We start from the raw sequence: 23,938 nt of genomic DNA, 5'->3' as shown, positions 1-23,938 counted from the left end.
TGCATGTTTTTATTTTTATTTCTTGATTTAGTTTTTTTGTCACATTTAAAAGTTTACATTTCTTTTTTTTTTTAACAATCCTAATTTATGATTGAATTGAATTCAAATCATCAGATAAAGGCACACTTAATCACAAGACACAAAGTTAGATGTGCTTTTCTTGTGCTGAGGTTTTTTTATATCTCAAACTGTGCTCTGTCAAGGATAAAGTGTGAAATATGCTTTTTTTTCCCCTCTCTTCTCCAATGTGAAGCACGTGACACTTGCATCTGTGTATCTCCCCTGAGAGCAGGTTAAAGCTGCGTTCTCCTCGGTCTAGTTGCGAGCGATCTTCCATTTCCCATGACAACCGATGGTAAATATTTTTTCCTTTGCTTCATTCTCCCACCCCTGCAGCCTCTCCGTTTCCACATTTTGCAGGGATGTCTGGTCTTGCAGCGTGTTGTGGAGCATGCCTCCTGTGCATAGCATCACGTAGTCCTATTAGCTGCTCCGGTGTGCAACCAATGAGTTTGGAGTCGTGATTTGATTCTCCCTTTGCAGAATCAAATAGTGCTGAAAGTAGGAGAAAGCTCAGCACTATAGTCTCACAAGTTGACTTAATCTGTGATCATACTTTCAGAATATCTTATACTTACCCCTTACAAATCCCTTTCCCTAACACCTAAACCCAAATAAACAGTAGTATACATGTAACCATAAACTCCTAAAGCTACCAAAGTAACTTTTTAGGCTAAATTTCAAAAAATAATTTTGTTGTAAGTCATGTGTTACACTGTCCGCAACCTGTCATTTACATGTTGCATCAAATATTGATGTGTTGAACTGTGATGTGGCTTCTAGACACTCACTAGGTCTTGGCGTGACCAGATGCAGCATGAAAGAGGCCAGACTCCAGGACGAGGCACCTGCCTCACTGTACATGACACCTTATCCCTCGATGACATTGTCTACATGTAGGCTTCTGGACCTCTCCTTGTTTGACCCATCAGGCTTGGCCATTGGTTCTGCACACATAAAACCTTCGAAATGCACATAGGGTGTAGTTTACCTGGGTGCTTATTAAATAAAATTGCTTGTATAAGTACTTATTCTCTCGGTGGATGCTTTATCCTGCCAACAAATCCCTACAGTCTAAAGCAAGTCAATTACTTGGTGAAATCTGCTGGATTTCCTTGGTTTGAGAATGTTTTTAACAATTTAATTAACAAACTCAACTTTACTGCATTGTTTGGTATCTAGGAGCTTATGTGATGGATGTACACGACTTGGAATCTGTCTGAATGGATTAAACAGATTCTCTAAAGCAATGGTTCCCAGACCTTTCTTGCTGGACTTCCCTTTGATTTGCATTGATTTATGCTTTCTCAGGTTTTGTCTAAAACTGTGTTAAAGAGTTCCACCCTTTAGGAATTATGATCCTGTTTAAACACTTCAATGCGGGTTTCTGTTGTTTTCTTTTGATGAAAGAGGATGTATAAATAACTGGATTTTATTAAGTTCTTTTCCAGACACTGACATTAGGAATGACATAACATGCAGGGTTTCACTGTGTAATTTGCTACAAAAATGATGCTATAAAAAGCTGAAACTTAAAACCTTGATTTATTTCAGAACCCAGAAAAAGATGGTATAAAAAATACAATCAGACAAAACCCAGTACCAGAGATGCTGTACAGACCCAACAGGATCTGAACTTCGCAGTTTTTCTGTCTCTTATCTTCTCTTGAAGGTCAGATTTAAAGTAAAGTAATTTCTAAATGTGATGACTGAGGAGCAGGAGAAGGTTGCTTGGTGCTAAATTAAATGGCAACGCTGTTTTCGATGCTTGAAGGACAAAGGTATGTATATGGTAGCTCCAGGTGCCTGTTGCGCTCTGTGATATCATCATTAATGGCCTTGAGTTCTGCCTGGACCTTCTCCACCAGCCTGTGGTGGGCGTCAACTCTGAAGATGGTCTCCCTATAGTGAGACAGAGGAATCTGTAGAGGGAGACACATTGCTAAAGTTTAAAACAGAGAACAGTTTCGTATTATGGTATTTAAATGCATTATTTGACATTTTTAAAAGATAAGAGTGTTTTAAAATATTCCCAGTCTGATTCCTGCAGAGCAAATGAAAATTGTTCTGAGGTGTGTATGTTCTTCTCCAATGGAGAGTGCAGTTGGGAGACTCACAAAGTCAACCCCGGGCTGTGACAACATGGTCAGCGCCATCAGGACTCGATGGGCGGAGTTAATATCCGGCAGAAAGGACAGGATATCCTGCTCTGTGATGGCGCCTTTAACCTGTGGAGGAGGACGCATCATGGAGGCTGGACAGTTGGGGATCCAGAGAGCAAAGTCCAGCTGCAGAGGCAGAGATCACAGAGCGTCTCTAAAGCTATAACATTTGTTTACAGTGGAAAAAAAAATAAAAGTTTAACTCTACAAAGATAAGAAAAACATTCTTTTATTTCCTTTTTTCTCAATCAAAATATTTTAAAGCCATTTTTTATGATTAGTCAGCAGAAAAGCTGTTTTGATATCCATTCAAGTTTATATCTGCTTATCTTGCTAGCTCAGAGATAATTAGCGTCACACACATCCCCAAAGCAAGCTAAAGCTTGGTTTATACTCGTGGCTTCAAACAGGGCGCGAGGGTGCGCGGCCAAAAGTGACACTGTTATGCCATTCCCACACCATGTGCGGGCCACTTGTGCAGCCTCTGGGTTAGGTCTGCGCAAAACTTTGCAGCCCTTATTGGGTCACCAAGCTGCACTAAAAGGGTCACTGTGCTGCCATTTGGTATGATTGATTTAATTTAGGATTCTGCCAAAAGTCCACATGCAATAAATTCTCCTAAGAGCAGCTTTACTTCATATAGACACTCATAAACTACTACTCACATTCATTTTTTACATGTTCTAAATTCAAATAGGGTACCACGGGACTCAATATATCGACCATATGAGTGCTTGTTCCTTCTCTGTGCGCGTAAGGTTTGATTTCCATAGGCATGAGGCCTCCTTTTCCTCCCTCAGCAACACTATGGACCTGTTTCTGCTGGTTTCAGGCAACTTTTGTTACTTTGAAGGCGTTACCCACCAGAGAAATCATCCTGCCTGTGATTGGCTACTTTTCAAGAACTCACGCCTCTTAAGGCTGTACTCTTCTTCTTACTAGCAAAGCAACTTCAGGCTCAACACTTCTCTTCAAGAGTTGAAAGTTCGAAAGTAAATTTATCATTAGATATAACTTGTTCTTGATGAATACTGGATTCCGATTGGCTGTAGGGTGTCCGTTAAAGAGTTATTGTCATGATCTTGGCACTGATGGCCGGATTATACGTTAATTTCTTCCACCTGCCTAGCTCCGCCCAGTTTTAATTTTCACTCATCAGATCCACCTGTTACAGTTCCTACTTAAACTGCTGTTCCCAGCCATCAGTGCCAGATTATTCGAGCCATGTGTGAGAGTTCTCTAGCGTACCCAGTATGTTTCGGATTAACTGATCCTGTCTAGTTTCCTCTCCTGGACTTCTGAGTGTTGCTTGCCTCTGTTCTGATCTGTTTTTTTTTTTTTTTTGTTCTGATCTGTTTTGCCTGACCTTACTTCAGATTGCTCTTTGGATTCTTCCTGCAAACGACCCTGTATCTGTCTCTTGACCCTATTTTGGATTTCTCTTCAGTACCTCTTCGGGTATCTGATCTTCTGGCTTGGACATCTGCTCCTGCATTGACACTGACTTTGGATTTTCCCTCCGGATACTTCTGCTCTTCTACGTCTGCTGGCTTCTGCTTGTCAGTGTGCTCTGCTTTTCTCCTAGAACTTCTTGGTGGCTCCCACCACATGCTGTGAAGAAATCATCTGGCTGGGTTCCTCTCCTTCCTCTGGGCTCTGAGTGAACTTAAAAACCAGGTTAGTGACTCACATGCTTGCTATTGTTCCCCGTCAGAGTTTCGTGGTCACCATGGGCGTAGGTTTGCATAGGGACCATAGGGACATGTCCCTACCAAAATTTTGAACCGACCTAATTGTCCCTACCAATAATTGGATGTGAGCAACATGTTTATAATTTACAGCAGTAGTTGTTGCAGCAGTGGCTTCTTTTCCCCTCGCAGCTCCTCTGCCTGGTCTCTCCTCTCCCTTTCATGTAGCAGCGCATGGAACTGTGCTGCGCTGTTTAACTCAACTCTCATTGGTTGTTCTGCCTTAAGTTCCGCCTTCTCTCTCTCTGATAGGCTGTTTTCTAGTCCGCGTGTGCTTGGAGCACAACATTGAAAATTTATTCACACTAGAATGCAGCGGTTACTACAATTAATATTAGGCTACAAAACTAGTCCCAATAAAAAAAAAATGAATATCATGTACACTAAAAAACAAAAACCTTATTTTCTCTTTTATAAAACGAAATATTCTGAGTCAGCCAGGAGTTCTGAAGACTGCTGGAAAAATGGGCAAATAAAGGCTGTAAGCCATCAACATTTCTGATTCTTAGCCACAGCCAACTAAAAAAGAAAATGTGAGGGTTTCCTTTTTACCGATATTTAGTTGATATTACTGTTTTCATTTTTTTGTTTTTAATTTTACAATTTTGATATAATAACTGATCTAAGTGGGTTGCTCTGTGGGGAAAGGCATATTTTACATTTATATTACTGTATGTTTTAAAGTCTCTATACTCCAGTTAATGATGAATCACTTACTAAATTTGTTGACGATTATTGAAATAATCAATTAATATGATTCATTTTTTCAGCCCCAGATGAAATACATGAAATGGGCTACACAGAGTAACTACAGCCCAGATGTTCCACTTTTATAGTGAAGTTAATATTTTAATGAATGTATTATTTTGCTTGATACAGAGAGAGAATAGTAGGTACAAATATTAGAGTGAGGTTTAACTCTGCACAATTCTATATCTTCAGAAGAAAATACTGTATTTACCTTCTCTCTTAGTCGTTCAAATCAAACCATTTTCAAAGTGGAAAACAGTCCTAATTCCACATTCATCAGAGCCGGTGATACTTCAAACATTGATAAACAGCATCTAATGATTGTAGTGCTTATAACATTTTTATTAATGTAGCAAAATTATGCTTTTCTCTTTTAACAATTAATTGCTCTTATCAGTACGGATGCTCACATCGAGCATAAAAAAGGGCACGCATATTGCATAGAACCAATGACACCCGACCAATATTGTCCCTACCAAAGTTCAAATCAAACCTACGCCCTTGGTGGTCACTAACCTTAATTTCTAACTCTAAAGAGATTCCAGTCCCAGTGATGGATTACTGAGCAGTAAATAAACATTTTTTATGTCACTTCTGTTCTGTCTGCCTGAATTCTGGGCCTTAAATTCTGAGTGTTTACAGTTATAGAACATCTAAAAAATGTTAGGAATCCAGTTTGTGTGGGTTGGGTTTTTGTGTTTTTCTCTCCCTCCACCACCAGGTGGTGCCCTGTTCTCGTTGGTCCTCCCACACACCTGCAGCTGGTTGGCTCATTACTGAGGACTATTTGAGCGATGGACTGTCACTACCTCGACGCCAGTGTTTGCCAGTTTTGGGTACTCTAGCCAAGCTGAGATTAGCTGAGTCTAACCCAACCAAGTCTAAACCTGTCCACCCTCCAACGAGCACCTTCCTCTGGATAAACCCACACTGACTGGATCCTGGGAAGAAAGTTTTCTCCACTAACGTGAGTCCCATTTTCTATGTTTCTCCAAGTCATCATTCAAAGTTCTTACGGACCCTGAACTAACCGCTGATACTTCCCTTCCCTCTTCCAGTTCCGGATCACCAGTATACTGAGTTTCCTGAATCCAACCCCCGTTCACCTCCTCAATGAACGTGTTAAACTTTTACCCTGGATCTCTGAGTGGTTTACTGCATGTGGGTCAAATATCTTAAGAAAATCATGACACAAAAAGTTCAGGTCAAATAGCCAGATAGTTTCTACAAGCTGAAATGTTAGGAAAGCGCTAGGTAATCAAACCACACGCGTGCAGAGAAGGAACAAGCACTTGTGTGTCGTCTATTGGGGCCCCATGGGACTCTATGTAGACATGTAACATGTCAAAATGCACGTTAGGAATAGTTGGTATGAGCGTTGGTTTCAAGTAAAGCTGCTCATAGGAGTTTTTATGGACTTTTGGCAGAATCATTACATCATATTAATTGATCAGCAGACAAACATTTGACAGAATAAAATGTAACTTAAGTTGTTGAAGTCCAGCTGAACCTCTATCTTGAGCAGATTCTAGGACATTTAATATACGGTAAAAACAACTTTTCATCTAACTTAGTTGAGCTGGTTTACGATGGTGCCTCCTACCCACCTGACCTCTGGTGATAGGCACAGGTCCATTCTGACTCACCTGGGAGAAGTTCACAGCAGCATGCAGTGCAGAACAGGAGTAGATGAACATGGTTAGAAACTTGGACACTTCTGCTTTGGTTTGAAACCACTGAGGGAAATCTGGAATATGACAGCCGCATATGTAAAACACATAGAAAAGAATCAGCATCTTATTATATTGCCCCGCTCCTGATGTTACCACTGCATTCTCTCATGAAATTATAGGATGTTGACTATGAACTGGACTCTTCAGAACTTCATAAGGAGCTAACCAGGCAATGTATTCCTTTAAAGCATGACTGTGAGCATCCAGGGGGTGTTAAAGGACCCACCTGAGTTCTGAGTGAAGCTGTGTGTCTTGATGTCCATTATCCAGTTCTGGAGCTCAGAGTCATTCAGGACGTCTGCGTCTCCTCTGTAGTACAAGTTGATCCATCCGAGCACAAACCTGACATCAGAACAAACACAAAAATCTTAGAGAAGCAGAGAGGTCAAAGTTCCTCACTCAGCCAAGGTGCGTTTGTATACCTGTGCAGTGTGTCCCAGATCCTCAGCGCATCCTGGGCGTAGAAGCTGTGAGGGAGTTGGTCCACGCCACGGTCAGACAGCTCATCGGGAACGCACATGGATCGATACCGAGTTGTGGCAGTTGCTCTTCTGAGGAGCTCTGGGATTGTCTTCAAACCAGAACCCACCGCCTGCAGGAACCAGAACCAAACTAAATGTGTTGGTTCTGATTGTTACAGTTGTACCCATGGTGAATAAATACCTCAACTAAAGAGCTCCAAAAATTAATAAAATAAAATTAACAAAACATACATTTAAAACTCTTTTAAAGGCTCTCTGAATCCTTCATGATCCTTGTTGCTTAGATAAGCGGGTTCTGACAACTCCAATGGGGAATATGTCAAAGAACGATGGTGACGCAAATGGTTGAAATTAGCCGCTCCGGTTAGCATTGCCCTCGACATTAGAGGTCAAACTATTGGATGCATTTCCAACCTAACCTGCTTTGTCTTCCGTTGGTGCAACTCTGTTATCTTCATGGCGCTGGTTCTGTTGCATGTTACCTCCTGCTTTGGTTGTGGTAGACCTACTTCTGTAGTGCTGGTCAGGCTATCTCTTTTTGAGCTGAATTATAATCTTTGTGATATCTCTGTTACTCTTACTGAACAGAAACCCTTAAACATTTATTCCACTTATGCACTTCTATTTTGGGCAATTGTCATGTTCATTTGGTTTTTACTTCTGGTGTTAAGGGATAGCTAGACTAACAATAGCTTAGCACTGCCATGGCTTCTCTCTCTCTCCCCTGACTTTTCTCTGACTCTCACTAAATCTCCCTCTCCTCTCTGCTGCTCTCTGTGCAAGATGTACAGTTATTCCTCTGCCTACTTTAGCAATAATGGCTTAGTGACGAAGTACGAAGAAAGCGCAGTACTCGTTACTTTCCTTGCTTAGCAACATATTAAATATTAAAGAATACTGACCAAGCTCTGGCTCCGGTCCATATTGTTCTCCAGTTTTTACTTCCCTGAATTCTGTCACACTGTCAACATCATTATTGCTCACCCAGCGTGATGCTGTCATCAGACAAACAGTGGTGGGATATTGTGCAGCCGGCCAGCAGCCGGCCAGCTTTTTAGTCAAATTGGAAAACAGCCAGAACCCAATTGTTAGCAGGTCAACCTAGTTTTCAAAAACCCGGGTTTTCAGTGGGAAAGTGCTACCCACTGCGACACTGAGCAGCCCTCACTGTCTACAATTATATTTAATTACAAGTATATACTTTTTCCTGTACTCTCAGCTAAAACACTGTTCAACAGAGAGGCTTGAGCTAAAATTTGACTCTGGAGGTGGTGAAGGGTTCTCAATGGGGCATTTACATGAGAAAAGGGATTAGTAAGTTGTGAAAGAGGGTTGGGTGGGACTAGAGCCTGATTAGAATTCTCATATCTGGGGGAAATGCAGTTTGAATTTAAATGGTTTGTCTCAAGAAGGTGAAGTAGCATCTCAGGCAGCTATAGAACCTGAACTGGATTTTGATTTATGTTTTCTAATACCTGTTTCTGAAAGGGAAATTCAAATGACCAATCTGCAATGACCGCTTTCTGTAAGTAAAGATCAAATGTATTATATGACAATTTAGACTTTACGGTAAGTCCACTTCTCAGAAAAGACACGATAAAAACTTAAATAAAGAGCCAGTTTTCCTTTTTTTTTTTTTCATTTACTTTCAGTGCAAAAAATTGGGAAAATTTCAGAATATGTTTTATCTGCTTCTTTTGGATCTAACTGTAAATTATTTGGTGTTTTTTTGTGTTTGGTTTTAATGAATAAACAAACTGCCTGTATGTAGACTGACTCTTATTACACACATCATATAGCACCATTGCAAGTCAAGGTTACCTGATCAAACACTCCATTGGCAGCCAGCAGCGATGCCCTGGCCTGTATATTTATTTGCAGAGATGTTCTAATGTGAGGCATCAGTAGCTGGAGGGAAATCAGAGAGAAAAACAAGAGTATTTGAGAAAAAAAAATCATAGTTTCCATAAAGTGCCATTAATGCCAGAACCCAAATTCAGATTATCATTATTATCTAACCCTATTTTTTACTGTTATTTGGTTCAGATATTCTTCAGAACCAGTATTGCTCCACTCAGCAGGAAGATCATTTTTTGGAGGAATCAATTCTTCAGGTATGTTTGCTTGTTTCTACCTGGTGCAGTGGATGATTCTCCGGAAGCTGCCGCAGGGTGGCCACACAGCACAGTTCCGCCATCATATGGGTCCGCATATAATGGGAGATCAGCTGGTGACACTGGAAGTCTGCGCTATGGACCCACATCTTCGCCAGCACCCAATCACAGCTGGAGTCAGAGGGCAGGAAGACTGGATTCAGAGGACCAGGTTTTTGCTGGAGCTGAAGGAGAAGAATATTATAGATGTCATGTCAGTATTAGTCACAATGGCAGGGTTTCCAACTTGTGCAAGATCTCACCTGGATGGCGATGGGCACCATCTGTCCCTTTGGGTTAAGGTGGAGGAGGCACAGTGGGGCAGAAAGGTATGTCTGCTTTCCATTGATCCTGTTACCTTCAAGCCCGTCCAAAACTTTATAGTCCAACAGATAAATGTTTCCTTTCTGTCACATCAGAAGCATAAAGTTAAAATAATATCCCACAAGAGCCACAAATCAGAGAACTGCAAAGTTACCTGAAGCTCCACCTCAAGGGAGGAGCCTGCAGGTAGGAATGGCCGGAGCATGTCAGAGTTGACGGCCAGGTTCGGAGGAATGAGGTGTGTGCGATGCAGAAGCAGAGGGTTACAGCCATTCAGACACTGATAGCCAAAATACCAGTCCTCCTTCCAGTGATTCTTCACGAACCCTGACAATAATAAGACTTCCATTAGGCCTGCAGGAGACCGCTGGGCTGGATCCCAGAGCTTCAGTTACAGAGATGGACAGAAGAAAAAGAAGAAAAATACAAAAACAGATACAAACACAACACCTAGCACTGATATAAAAGCTTTGATGACTCCAGAGAAATTAGAAATAATTACTCAGTTTAAATGTTCACTTGTCCATCTTCACTGACTGAGAAGAGCCCGACTGACCTCCTGATCTTAGTCCACGGAGTTTAACATGATATTGGTCCAACCTTAGCAGTTACAATTATTTTAGCTGGTCTGGATGAGTCTTCCACAAAATTAGGAGTTCAAGCTGTTCTGTAAAGTCAGACACTGATGGTGGATGTAGAGGCCTGTCTCACAGTGTCCCCTGTAATTCAATCCAAAAGTGTTGTAACAGGGGTCAGGGTCAAGTTCTCCAGCACCAAACAGGAAGGGATTATCCATCCCCAATCTGTAAAAAGTTGTGAGCTTGAAATATCCAACTGTTGTTGGTACTTTGCTAGGAACAAAGGACTGAACTACAGTACACCATGACCCCCCACCCCCCCCACCCCAAAAACACGATAATTTATGTAGTGCAGTCAGAGAAGGGCTGTTCTAGGACCAGGACTCTCCCATTTCATCAGACTAAGAAGGTAGATTCAGTCTAGAACTTTCCTCTTCAGTTCAGATTTCAATGGAAATGACTACATGGCTGACACTCCCATTTGGTTCAGACCTAGTTACTATCAAACTGACAGCCGGTGATGAATATTTGGTAGTGAGGACATTTCATGGTCAATGGTCAGATGGCCTCCAATCATAGTACCAGAGTGGGATTTACTGACCCGTTTTTCCATTAACGCCTCCAGCAATAGTCTGCATAACCTAGTGATGGAGTTTACTTGTCTGTTGTCATGGTAGAAGTTGGATCATCTGAATTATAGGGCTTGGATGAACAACCCAATGGTTTAGGCAACGTTAACAGCTTCAAAGAAACAAAAAGCTACAAAACCGCAAAGACACATCAAAACCCCTGAAGCAAACAGCCTAAGACACATTTGTCTACCAACAGACACAGTTGAACTGGAAACATGTCAAACAGTTTTAACAACGTTATGAGTTAGTTTGTTGGCTTAACTGACTAAACCAAGACAGTTATGGTTGTGGTTCTTACTAGCGACATTGTTCTGATGTCCACTGTGGGCAAAGACAGTCTCCAGCTCAGAGAAACTGGTCCAGGGCTCGGCTCGGCTTGCGAAGCCTTTCAGGTAGTGCATGTTGATGGTCGGACTGTGGACCAGGGTCAAGACATAGTAAGACAATTATCGACTGGTTTTGGACCGGCAAGAAGCACATTTTATGATGAGAAAAACTGCGTTTCACCTTTTGAATGAGTAGCTGAGGTTCGGCCCAAGTTCAGACACACTTTTGAGGTCAACACACTGAGGAGCACCTTCAACAAACTGGCCCCACCTGTCAATACCACGCCATATAGAGCAAGAAGATAGTTCAGCTGAGATAGTTTGGTTCTGGTCAAAACACAGTTCTAGACAAAGCCTGGTTATCATACAAGATAAGATAATATGTATTCTTCTCAACGTGTCTTCGATACCTTTTAGGTCTAGGCTTCATTTTGTCACATTTCCTACTTTTGGAGCCAGAACATTGTTCTGTTGTTGTCTTTATCTTATCTGAGTTCAGTTTTCATGTTTGAACAATATATGTCAAACCAAACAGAAAACAGAGGAAATGATCAGGATTACCTCAGTGTCTCCTTTACCTGATGAGCTCCCGATAATGCTGCAGCTGTCTGCGTCGGTGTTCCTTCAGCTGCTCTTCAGTTTCTTCTGCCAACAAACACACTGAAGGAATGCCAGCATAAAGTACCAGAAGTTCAAGAGTCAGTTCTTTTTGTTTCTGAGGTATGACTTGATTGTGTAAATATCGAATAGGGGGCACCATCAGGTCTATTATTATGAAAATAACCTCACATTTTCCGCTGCGCAGCTCCACGTCACCATCTGCTGTTCGCAGCCATTTGTCGCACAGGAACACCAGAGGTTCCTCAGACACTGGTTCCTTGATCTTGGTTCGCTGGCGGACCTCAACTCTATTGCAATGCCAGTCTATATTGGGGAATCCATTCTGAGCCTCTAGTCGGAGCCGAACCAGAACCACCTTATCAAGTTGACCACTGGACTGAACCAGGACCAAACACGTCTAAGAGGAAAACAAGAACAGTAGGATAAACCTTAAAAGTGCTGCTGCTTTTTAGACAGTCAGAGAGAAAGGGACTTTAGAGAAAATGATTTTGCCCATCAGTAAATGATCTCTTGATCACTGACGAAACTCACAGATCCAGGCAGCAGATGATGGTCGTTGTTCACTATAATGGGCGGAGTCTCGACTTGTGAACCAATCAGGCTGAGATATAGCCGGCTGTAGGTTCCGCAGGTGGGACCAGGTGATGTGTAAACAGTCACTTCAAACTCCTGACAGGAATCCATCCTGTCGAACATTATGGACACTGAGTTTCTAAAGACAGCGGATGATCAGGACATTCCCGACAACATTTCAGAGATCTTCTAAAAACTGTGGAACACACCCAGAGGCAATTTATTGAAGAGTTGCAAAGCAATCAGAAACATAAATGATTTATGAAGGTAAACCAGAGTATCATCAACAAACTATCTGATGTGTCAAAACTATTTTATGGTTTAACCCCTTAAGCCCAGAGGCTGTGAGGAGCAAATCCCACCTGAAATTAAATATGTGAATTAAAGCAAGTACACCTGCAATAAATTTGAAATACAACTGTTTGTATTTTTATGACATAAAGGCATTAAGGAATATTTTTCAGGTGGAACCACTATTTTAAATGTCACCATGTCTGATTTATAGGTGATTAAACAAAGAAAAAATGAAAAATATTTAGCCTCACCAAGTTTTTTTTTTTTTTGAAAACTGCAAAACACCATGAAATCCCATTTAAAACTCTAGACGAAACCTCAGACTTTATAGATCCACATCTTGACAATAACTCAAGCAATTTTGGGCTGAATAAGTTGAAGCATGTTTGTTCCGCAAAGGTTTGGTGGGCAGTGTGGAAGGCAGAAATGCGATTTTGACACAATGCCAAAAGTTCAAAAATGCATTTTTTCACTCATAAGATGGAATCTGGTCAGACAAATATGCTGATATGCAGTAAGCTTATGTAACCCCATTCTTGTTACATCACCTGAAATGGTCAGTCAATTACCTCCGACCCCTCCTTGGAAAGGTCTAAGCCTTTAGTTTCCAATGATGTGTGGCTAAAAATGAATACCTGCTGTTGCATTACTCCCGCAGTGTCACACATGTCAGTTGGAATGATCTCATGTTATTTGTTTACACAGCTATAAAACTAAAAGTACTTGTGAAAAAATAATTTTGAAACAGGTTTTAGAAACTCAAATGCCCCAATTAAAAGGCTGGATGAAACACAATATGACTGTGTTTTGGCCATTTCTATAAATAGATAAATATAAGCGGGTGTCAGTTGATCACTGTACCAGGCCTGCCGGGCTCAACGGGTTAAAGGGTGTGGTTAGAAAATGTATCTAGGCAATGTCTGTACATCAGCTGGTGGATTTGGGTAACAGGGCACCAACTGTTTTATCTAGTGCCCTAAAACAGGTTTGCTTTTCATGAAAAGTAGATTTTTGTTTGCAATATCAGCCTGTAGGTGCCTGAAAGCCTGTTTCTTTAATTTAATTATTCTATTTCTTATCAGTGGCAGATTCAATATATGATTGGCCTGTTCAACTAGTATCTGATTACTCAAGGACTGTTTTGTCTCTTTGTTTAAGCAAACTGTTCCGAATGATACCTTTAGCCGTAAAGGAGCCTTAATAGTTAGTAACATCTCTGGGTTCCTGTCTCCTCAACTTCTCCGTCTCAGCAAGGCTGTTGGTTCTTTGCACCTGGAGCTGTCTAATCTTATCCTATTAGCAAAGGTAGAGTTTATTTGATTGAGGAGTGTTGGGGCAGTTTGTAGCACAGTTACCTTCATTACCTAAGAAGGTCTTGGGTTTGAGTCCTGGCCTACGGTCTTTCTGCATGGATTTTGTATGTTTTCCCAATAATGCATGGATTATTTCCTTGTACCCTGGCCTGCTCCCATAGTCCAAAAATATGACTGTTAAATAATTGCTGTGTTGTTGTTGTTGTTGCTCCGTGTTGCCCTGCAACAGACTGGCGACCTGCATGTGGTTTACCCCGCCTTTGATCAGTAGACGGCTGGAGATGGGGACCTAGCCCCACTCCGACCCTGACAAAAAAGTGGAAGAAGATGGATGGATGGGGTCAGAGGTCAGCCACTTGCTGCAGAGTCAGCAGGAACTGACCTAGTTTATATAGCCTTCAAATTAGCTCAGTGTTGCACAGGTGGCATCCAGTCATGGCACCCTGCTGTAGTTCTCCTCCGCAGAGGGATACCTTCCACTTTGGCCATTTTTACCTCCAATTGATGAGCTGAATGTGATCTATTTCGGTTCTTATATTTAAACAGATGAAAATAAATCTTTCGGCTGTTTTGAAACTGATCCAGAGCTTTTATTTATTTGCCATCTGACCTTATAGGGTTCCTGCTGCCTCTGATAAGCCTTCTTTTGTTTACCTCACTGATATTTGAATTGGAAATGAGCAACAGTTAATGTGGGTGTTCAGCAGATGCATTCAGAGAAACAGAAAACACTGAACTCATTATAGTTTGTGGACACTTCCTCCTTGATATCATACCTAAATGTGAAGTTTCCAGCACCTTATGTGCAAATCACACACCAGGTTGACCCTCTGCTAGGGAGGATGATACAGTTTTCTGCTTAGATTCACTTCATATAACAACAACATCTCTGGAACAAATAGACCAAAACAATATAAGGTGGTCTTCCTCCTTAGCATCAGGTAATGATTACATCCCACTCAGTGCTTGCAGGGTGTTTGAATAAATGAATCCAAATTAAATAAGTTTAAATAAAAATACTTAAATAATAAATGTTGAATCTGAACATTAAACATTGTGGACATTCATGGTCTTCATTTTAAGAGTAGTATACATGAACATAGAAAAGACAACTAATTGAAAATGTTCTTGAATGCAATATAGAGTGACAACCAGGTGAACATACCTCAGAGCCCTAGCTTCGCCGTTCTTCACTCTGGTTTGCTGATGAGGTGTTTGGCACCTTCAACCACAAGCTGGTTTCTAGTGATTTCATACTCCGCCCACACCACCTACACATCATAGCAGAGAACAAAGGATCATAGCTCATGGTCATATCAGGCCATTTGATGGATATATTGGGGGTACCTTTATGTATACCACCTCCCCAAATGTTTGCAGAGTAAATTCACTCAAGGCAAGAAAATGTTCATAGATCTGAAGTAAGCCTTCAATACAAATTGATCAAATGGCAATAGGAAAACTTGTGAAAATGGCATGCAAGGAGCTTCACTGAACTGGTTCTAAAAGGGAACAGTATATACAGCTCTGGAAATTCTCACCATGAACACGGTACATCAGTTGGTGTGCCCCAAGGATCAATTTTGAACCCTAAAAAGTTTTCATTATATTGGAAAAACGTTTGTCATTGCTCAGCAAAATTTGAGACACTACAATAGTCTGCTTAGTTAAAAATCTACAGCTTCTGATGACTGAAAACTTAACAGAATTAAACTAGTTGACAATAATGGATTATCAATTAACAGTTCTTTAATTAAAATGATGATTTTTGGCAAATAACCTAAAGACTCTCAATTTAATGTTAAAATTAATACTATTAATATTGAGATAGTTAATGAGCATTTCTCGGGGTGAATTTAGGTCCTGATGTAAGCTGGAAATCAAGAGATAGCAAATGTTCAGGTCAGGGTTCTTTAACGTTTTCTAGGCCAAGGACCCCTAAACTGATGGTGAGACGGAGCTGGGACCCTCTAATTATATATTTTGTATGAAATTGTGTTATATCAAAGTGGTCCAATAGTTACTCTATTACAGATGGAGTAATGTAAAGAAAACAATTCGCCCTGGGATTATAAAAGTATTTCTGATTCCTGGTTGATGGGACAGGTGTTGTGAATGAAACGGTGCCCAGCTTGAAAGAGCTCCTGTGTGTCGCTGAATGTGTGCATTGATGACTGAAAGACATCTAATGTCTCTATTTATCTGTTTACTACTGTGTGTTGAATTCATGTTAATGTGGATTTAAAGACATTTCAATTAGTGGAAAAAATTGCAAGGGGGGGGTAGATATTATAAATAAGTAATCTGGACCATATGGCAACACGTTGTTCCGTAACTACCACGTGCAAATTCAGACCCATGGTTCCATAGTGTAGCGGTTATCACGTCTGCTTTACACGCAGAAGGTCCTGGGTTCGAGCCCCAGTGGAACCAACTTTCTTTCTTCTATCATTCACTGTTTTCTTTTTTTACCATCTAACAGAAGAATAGACATGAAAAAAAAACTACCCTAGAGTTGTCCTGTTGTTGTATTTCAAAAACAGAAAATGAAACAGCAAAACGAAATGGAGATGCCGGGGATTGAACCCGGGACCTCATACATGCGAAGCATGCGCTCTACCACTGAGCTACATCCCCACCATACTCCGTTAGGCGGGAAGTATGTATTTTTAAATGACACTCAGTAATTTTGATGTGATCATTCAACGTTGATAGTGTAGGACAACGTAACTTATACAATTAAGTAGATACCAAAAACCTGTGGGAAACGCTATGTAAAGCCACACGTGACGCGCGTGTTTCGTAAAAAAATCATGAAATAAACGCCGTTTCACAACACCGTAAAATACGTAAAAATCAAATTACTACTGAATTACACCGCAAAACTCCCCCCAAAACGATCGGGTTAAACCCTGATCTCTTTAGATTCTCCTCACACGTTAACTATGGAAAATATGTTAAAGGTCAAATCAGAAACAATTAATATCTGTCCTGGATTCCTTACATGTGTTGAACGAACATCTCTAAAACAGTGGTGTCCGAATTCAGTTATAAGGCCTGCTGTCTTCCATGTTGAAATTTAATTTAAAGAAAGAAAAAAAGCAACAGTAGAGTACACAGTTTAGCTGTGCCAAAAGTTGGTATTTTTATTTTGGGTCAAATTATGAACATGGATCATTTAGAAAGGTTTTCTGTAGACCAGCTAATGTGCGAGTGCCATCTGGTGGAGGAATAATGTATTACAAATGGGCATGCTTGCCAACTCTCCTGATTTTACTGTTATCTCACGCTGAGTCAGTAATTCCTCCCCGATTGTTCAGTAAAGGAATAAGTAAGATTGTGGAGGATATATACATGGACATAATGGACACAGTGTCGACCAAATGTACCAGGGGCCAGGAGGGGGCCAGCGTGTTTTCATGAGGGCACAGAAAAGCATGAAATAAAAAATAGGGCAAAGGATTCAAATAAGATAGCTGCATGAAGTGAAATTTCTATTCAATTAGGTTTAATTAAAATTATAGGTCTTATTAGGTCAACATACAATCATAATTTAAGATTTTTGCATATTTTCAATTAATTTAGGTTAAAATAACAGTTTTTATAAAATCTGAATTAGCACTCAAGAAAAACTGTTAAATTCAGCTGTAAACATTAGAGGCTTTTTTTATTTGTTTTGGAAAAAACAAAACATTTAGCAGATGAAAAGTGGGATCCTATCTCAATACCACTGAAGCTATCACCCTATTGTATTAGTAAAACAGAGTTTGTAAAGGAAAAAAATGAAATAGATCCAAAGGACCAATCAGTAAACATGTCTGTTCCAGCACTTATAATCATTATAATTTCTTTCAATATTAATGTCTTCAGTACAGGGGCCAAAAAAGGGGTCTACAGGGGCACTGGCCCCCATTGGCCCCTGTCTAGAACCGCCCATGCTGTCTCCCGACCTTTTTCCGCAGTGACAAAGGCTAAAGCCTTTATTAATATGTAATATCTTCTTTTTCTGAGCTCCGATGAACGCATCATGTTCATACACACTCTAACCTAGAAGCTGGACAGCTGAACGTGAGCATTAGGAAGTCTACCAAACCAGCAGCATCGAGCCAAAAACTTTGCTGTTTTTTTCCAAACTGTCTAAGTTGTGTAACGTTGTTTGCAAATTAGATGTATAAGTTAAATGATAACAAGGTCAAATATGCCAAAAATATCACTGCATTAAGCTAGTTAACTGCAAACTTGCTAGTTTGCTTATTTTTTTATATATAAACCCAAGTATCTTTAATTTCTTGACAGAGCATTTAATTTATTTTATCATTTAAAAAACATCTGAGTTGTATTTGCACCAGCAGTATTATTTGCGTATTAGACTGTAGTTTATTCATGATCAGATCCTAAAACAAAGTGGTGGAATTAAACATATTTGGGAAGATGATTAAAGGGACAGAATCGGTCCATGTTCACATAAAATAAATAAATTAAGGACATTAGAAAATGCATCAAATTAGTCGGTTGATTAGTGATTTGTTATAATGATTTTGCTGTGAGCTGTTAGAATCTTACTTCTAGCTGAGATAAAAAGTTGAGAGCCCTGGTCATAATGTTCTAAATGATTTTTAATGCCTTGTTGGCCATTTCAAGACCTATTTTCGCAGATCACAGGATAAGTCTGGTCATATTCAGAATTTAAACTTCTGAAATTATTTTAAATATGAAATGATTACATACTTTTCAATAAATTATAAGTTTTTCTGAATTCAGAGTAATTTTCATTTAAATGTGCTTTACTGAAAGCATCCATGTTTGTCAAAGAACACTAGTGCCACCCACAGGTTTGTGACGTCATGGTGCAGTATTGGTATTAAGTTATGACGAAAAATATTTATTTTAATCTTTTCTACAGAAAATAGAAATAATTTCTAATTTTATGAGAATTAGTGCGAATACACATATGTCCACTAGGTGGCAGTCTTGGTCTGTGTATTTTTACCTCTCACCGTACATGTAAACTCAAACAGCTTTGTTCCGTTTTAAATCGACCAGGTTCTTTTTACTTTTGAAAACCTTGAAGCCAGTTAAAGCATTGTCAAGCTTCATTTAAATCACAGGCAAAATTAGCAGTCAACTAACTTGGAAAATGTTGCCAACTTTTTACTTTTTGACCTTGTTAGGAATGTGTTCGGACCTTGTTCGGACCACGTTTGAAGTGGTTCGGACTTGTTCGGATCTTCGTGTGAAGCTTTTGTAATGTGGCTAGGCTCTTTTTACTTTTGAAAACATTGAAGCCAGTTAAAGCATTGTCAAGCCTCATTTAAATCATAGGGAAAATTAGCAGTCAACTAACTTGGAAAATGTTGCCAACTTTTTACTTTTTGACCTTGTTAGGAATGTGTTCGGACCTTGTTCGGACCACGTTTGAAGTGGTTCGGACTTGTTCGGATCTTCGTGTGAAGCTTTTGTAATGTGGCTAGGCTCTTTTTACTTTTGAAAACATTGAAGCCAGTTAAAGCATTGTCAAGCCTCATTTAAATCATAGGCAAAATTAGCAGTCAACTAACTTGGAAAATGTTGCCAACTTTTTACTTTTTGACCTTGTTAGGAATGTGTTCGGACCTTGTTCGGACCACGTTTGAAGTGGTTCGGACTTGTTCGGATCTTCGTGTGAAGCTTTTGTAATGTGGCTAGGCTCTTTTTACTTTTGAAAACCTTGAAGCCAGTTAAAGCATTGTCAAGCCTCATTTAAATCATAGGCAAAATTAGCAGTCAACGTACTTGAGAAATGGTGCCAACTTTTTACTTTTTGACCTTTTTTAGGAATGTGTTCGGACCTTGTTCGGACCAAGTTTGAAGTGGTTCGGACTTGTTCGGAACTTCGTTCGAAGCTTTTGTAGTGTTAGGACTTCAGAGGCCGTCCAATCGGGCGACGTTTGAAGCTGGTTCGGATTTTTTTGTAATATGTTAGGGCGTCAGAGGTCGTCTAGTTACTATCGGATAAAAATTTCAATTGAATGTACGTGTCGCGGCTGTGAGGTAGTGGAATTTAGTGTTAATTGTTGAACAATTCTATAGAGCTGCGATGGCCGAGTGGTTAAGGCGTTGGACTTGAAATCCAATGGGGTCTCCCCGCGCAGGTTCGAACCCTGCTCGCAGCGGTGTGATGAAATTTTTTTTTTGTGCTTGTTCCAAGTGTTGGATATAATCTTGTCAATTACTCACGATGGTGGTGAGAGGGTTACAACTATAAATGCAAGGAACATATGGAGTGAATGTTCTGCCAAAAAGTTGCATCACATCTTATAGTCTGGTGGTAACTAGTGTGAACTGATAGGAATGACTGGGATGTTATGGTGAGTGTTAGGAACTGTTAGGAATTCATAAATCTTTGTTGTAATTTTTTACCTTTTGTAACCTTTTGATGTGTCTACTTTCATGTTTTTATGGTTTATTAGGTTTGCAATCACATCCCTTAATTTTCTGCTGTGAAACCCATAAAGTTATATTCTGCTCTACCCCAGGAATTACTAAGAACTGTTAGTTTACATGAACCTTTCTTGAACTGAGAAAATAAATATATAAAATAAAATTTATACAAGATTTAAAACTGAAGAGTATCATTTACATTCAATGTCAATGTAATTTTTATTGTAAAATTTCTACAAAGGAAAATTATCAGAACATGAAAAAGTTAAATATACAGCAACTTTAAACTTTACATTTACATCCTATCTAAATGACAACAGTTTAATTAAAAACAATCAAATATATGTATCAATGTACACATGAATAGAAAATAGGTTTAGGATTGTGAAAATATATTTCTACGTATAAGATTTCACTATAACTTTATTAAAGGACACTTTATTTTTAAGCTGGCCCTGACAACTTTTTTTTTATTTTATTTTTTTTATTAATCTGTACGTACAGTGTCCTGTCTGGCAATGTGGCAATAAGAATAATTGTCTTGATGCCAAAAAAGAGCCCAACAGATTTTACTTTCAAAAGTGAAGTAGTGCGGCTATCACCATAGCGTTCCCCTTTATTTATGCATATAAATAACTTTATTATGATTATGCAGGGAGTATATCTAATTATATGGACACTGCAATGTAAGTAGAACAGGAAAAGAAAACAAGAAAAAGGAGAAAAGATGAAAGAAAGAGATAAAAGGGAGACAATGATAAAACGTCTTCTGTCTGCTTCATCGCCTGTAAAGACATGTAATAAGAACAGCACAACAACAGACATGGTACAAGATATACAATAAAGTAGTACCTTGATACTATCGATGAAGTATAAGCAGTATCATTTAATCTGACATGTATACTGTGGCAGCCGAAGATAAGAATATGGGCTTTCTGTATGGAAGTGAATCTCTTAAGTACCTGGAACCAAGCACCTGTAGATGTTTGTGAGAGTGCACTTGTGCATGTAAAGTTTATCCCAAGGTAAAATGCTAAATAGTGGTTGTGAAGAGCCAAAGACCCGCCCCCCCTGAGATAGGTCAGATAGCTATCTTATCTTTTTTTGAAAAAAACAAGAGGAAAAACAGTATTGGATGCTTCTCTCCTCTTTCTTCTTTCTTTCCACTCCTTTTTGAAACCCAGACTTATTTACACATTTTCTTGTTAATTTGTTTCTTTTGTTATCACTATGTCAAATTACATGCACATGGCATTTAAAGGTCCATCAATTACTGCGCTGTAACTTCCCTTGGGGTTGAACCAAGTTTGATATGATGTAAACACGTGGCCTTTATTCCCAAAAACCAAATGTTCTGGATCCTTTATGGAACAAGCCCATTTGCTCCTAAGTTCTGCCGGCAAACACCTCTATACCTTTGTTCTGTTTGTGTACGAGGTTTCACTGAATTGCTGAGTGGATTCTCTGTCCTGGGTCTCAGCTGCCATCCAATTCTGTCCTGCAGCAGAGACACTATTTATTACTTTCCCAGGAATAACACTGAGATCTTCAAGCAGAGGGTGTAAATGTGCTCGCCTAGAGCTCCAGGCCATCAGCAGCTGTTTAGATTGGTACCAGTCATTAAAGAGCTGATAAAAAAGATGGTCTAAGGAGGTATGGTGAAGATGTTTTACTCTGTTTCTAAATGAAATGGTAATTTTAAAGCAGGAAGCTGTCATAGCTCTCCCCTTTTGGGACTCTGAATTTTTACTTTTCAGCTATCGTTTATTCTGGTTTGTTGATCTTTGGTTTATTTTCCAATTATATTCAAGCAGTCTTTGGTTACTCTCTGCTGCCCCCTTGTGCTTGTTTCCTTTCCCCTTGGCTTCCTTCCAGTTGGTTCCACTCACACCCGCTCCTTATTCAAATCCGATTTTTTTCTGTTGCCGTTCACATTTCCAAATATATGCGACATGACTGTGATCTCCTTTGTGAACTGCATTCATAAAACCTAAGTGTCCCGCATGCGCAGTAGATGATGCAATGACGTCACAAGCAAGTGCGCTGTGTGTTTACAGAAGTAAACATGGATGGTAGTGCTGGAGAACATCTAGCGATCTTCCCCAACCATAAAAACTCTATCTTTCCAAGATGGTTAAACATAAATACTACTCTCCGCATTATCGTCCACCATTTTTGTTGTTTTTCTTGCCAATCCACTGTCAGGTATTAATGACATTCAGGTCGGATGAATGGGACCTGGCTGTTCAGACACAGGTCGCATTTGAAAAGATCAGATTCATATCGGATTCAGGACCACATAACCAAGCGGCCTGGGTCGCATTGGAAAAAATCGAATCTGTGTTGTTCAGACTGCCATGAAAAGATCAGATCCAGGTCGTGTATACGCAAAAAAAAAAAATCAGATTTGGGTCCCTTCAGGCTGCAGTTTGAACGTAGCCTAAGTCCTGGTTCCTTGTTTGCTGTTTCCTCATCTCTATGTCAATTGCTCACTAACAAATGAGTCTCATTGTGTGGGAAATTATTTAAAAGCACATTAAAGTTGTTATTTAAGCTCTATCCTTCATCTGGGTTTCCACGTTCTACAGCAACAATGCTTAAAAAAACTCAAATAAAAACAAACAGCCACACAGGAATGAAGTTCCAATACAGTGGAAAATCTGAAATGTGGCTTCAAGGGAAGCAGGAACCAAAGACTGAGAGATCAGACTATGGCTTATAGTCTGTGGGGGAGTCAGCAGCCAGACCATGGAAGTAGGTTGTATGGTTTGCTGTCAGTGAGATCTGCCGATGCGTGTGGTTACATTCATTTATCAAAGAATTGACTTGTTTCTTTACCCTTTATTTACTTTGGAAAGTGCTGTTAATTCCCCCTATAGACACATTGTTCTATCTTCTTAGCAGAAAGGAGAACATTGAGAACCAAATTGACAGCAGCTAACACTTGACTCTTTGCAGATCTTTTTTTCTACCCCAGAGTTGATAATTAGATGTAAATGTATTCATCTGCAGGTAGGTGAAACCCCAGAGGTCCACGTTAAGGAACGCTGCTTCTTCACACTCTAACAGTCAGTTGTCCTTTCAAGCTGATGGATGTTTTCCGTGGAAACTTGTTTTTGTTTCCATTTGCAGAAATGTTCCTTCTCAGACTGTCTCTATGACACATTAACCTTCTTTACTGAAACTTTTAACTGATTTGCTTCAGTGCAGCTTACATTTTAGCAGAACATTTAGAAATCCTCAGGTCACAAGTCCAAACCTAAAAGAAACTTCTCTACTGAAAAAAGAGAAGTTTCTTTTATATATATATATATATATATCTTTTATTTTTTAAATTGTATTTTTTATTTAGTTTCAGAAACTACCTTCCGGCAGTGGGCTCTACCAGTAAAGCTGAGAGCTGCGGTCCCTCAATAACTGGACCGCTAAAGTTCTTTTTTTATATATATATACGGTATATAAAGAGGGGAGGATGATAAGATTACCTGCATGTTTTTGTTTTTTCCTGAGACTTAAAGACATTTATCTTCTTTTCTGTCCTCTTGTACTCCTATCATGGGTAAATAATTCTTTTTTTATTGCTTGATTGATTGTTTTTGCACAAGACTGTCCCACTTGATATATATTTGATGTGTGACTCCAACCCTGATTATTTCCCTGTGCAATTAACAGATTTTATTTCATATTTTCCCTCAAATGTGTTTCACTTTGTCACTGCGCCTCCTTCCATGAAATTGGGGCCAAATCGCTGCATAGTCCGACTAAAATA

General features: G+C 39.6%; 1 protein-coding gene and 3 non-coding genes across 4 annotated transcripts; 2 read left to right on the top strand and 2 right to left on the bottom strand.

The window, feature by feature from the left end:
* Positions 1 to 1,586: 1,586 nt before the first annotated feature.
* Positions 1,587 to 15,022, bottom strand: zgc:152891 (uncharacterized protein LOC767741 homolog). Its single transcript, XM_038281609.1, has 15 exons — positions 14,915 to 15,022; positions 12,101 to 12,254; positions 11,738 to 11,966; positions 11,527 to 11,608; positions 11,130 to 11,219; positions 10,921 to 11,036; positions 9,567 to 9,739; positions 9,352 to 9,495; positions 9,070 to 9,273; positions 8,757 to 8,843; positions 6,876 to 7,045; positions 6,680 to 6,795; positions 6,367 to 6,467; positions 2,178 to 2,348; positions 1,587 to 1,982 (listed from the first exon to the last, which is right to left on the bottom strand). Exons 2-15 carry the CDS (start codon positions 12,251 to 12,253, stop codon positions 1,803 to 1,805), a joined length of 2,016 nt encoding a protein of 671 aa, XP_038137537.1. The 5' UTR covers position 12,254; positions 14,915 to 15,022; the 3' UTR covers positions 1,587 to 1,802.
* Positions 15,023 to 16,109: 1,087 nt separating this feature from the next.
* On the top strand, positions 16,110 to 16,182 carry trnav-uac. Its single transcript has one exon. It is a non-coding gene; the product is annotated as a tRNA-Val (tRNA).
* A 132-nt stretch (positions 16,183 to 16,314) lies between these two features.
* Positions 16,315 to 16,386, bottom strand: trnaa-cgc. Its single transcript has one exon. It is a non-coding gene; the product is annotated as a tRNA-Ala (tRNA).
* Positions 16,387 to 19,819: 3,433 nt separating this feature from the next.
* trnas-uga lies at positions 19,820 to 19,901 on the top strand. Its single transcript has one exon. It is a non-coding gene; the product is annotated as a tRNA-Ser (tRNA).
* The last annotated feature ends 4,037 nt before the right edge of the window (positions 19,902 to 23,938 follow it).

This window comes from Cyprinodon tularosa, unplaced genomic scaffold, assembly GCF_016077235.1.
Source record: "Cyprinodon tularosa strain WSP-4 unplaced genomic scaffold, ASM1607723v1 ctg172, whole genome shotgun sequence".
Classification (NCBI taxonomy): Eukaryota; Metazoa; Chordata; class Actinopteri; order Cyprinodontiformes; family Cyprinodontidae; genus Cyprinodon; species Cyprinodon tularosa.
This window is presented reverse-complemented; position numbering and strand designations above follow the sequence as displayed.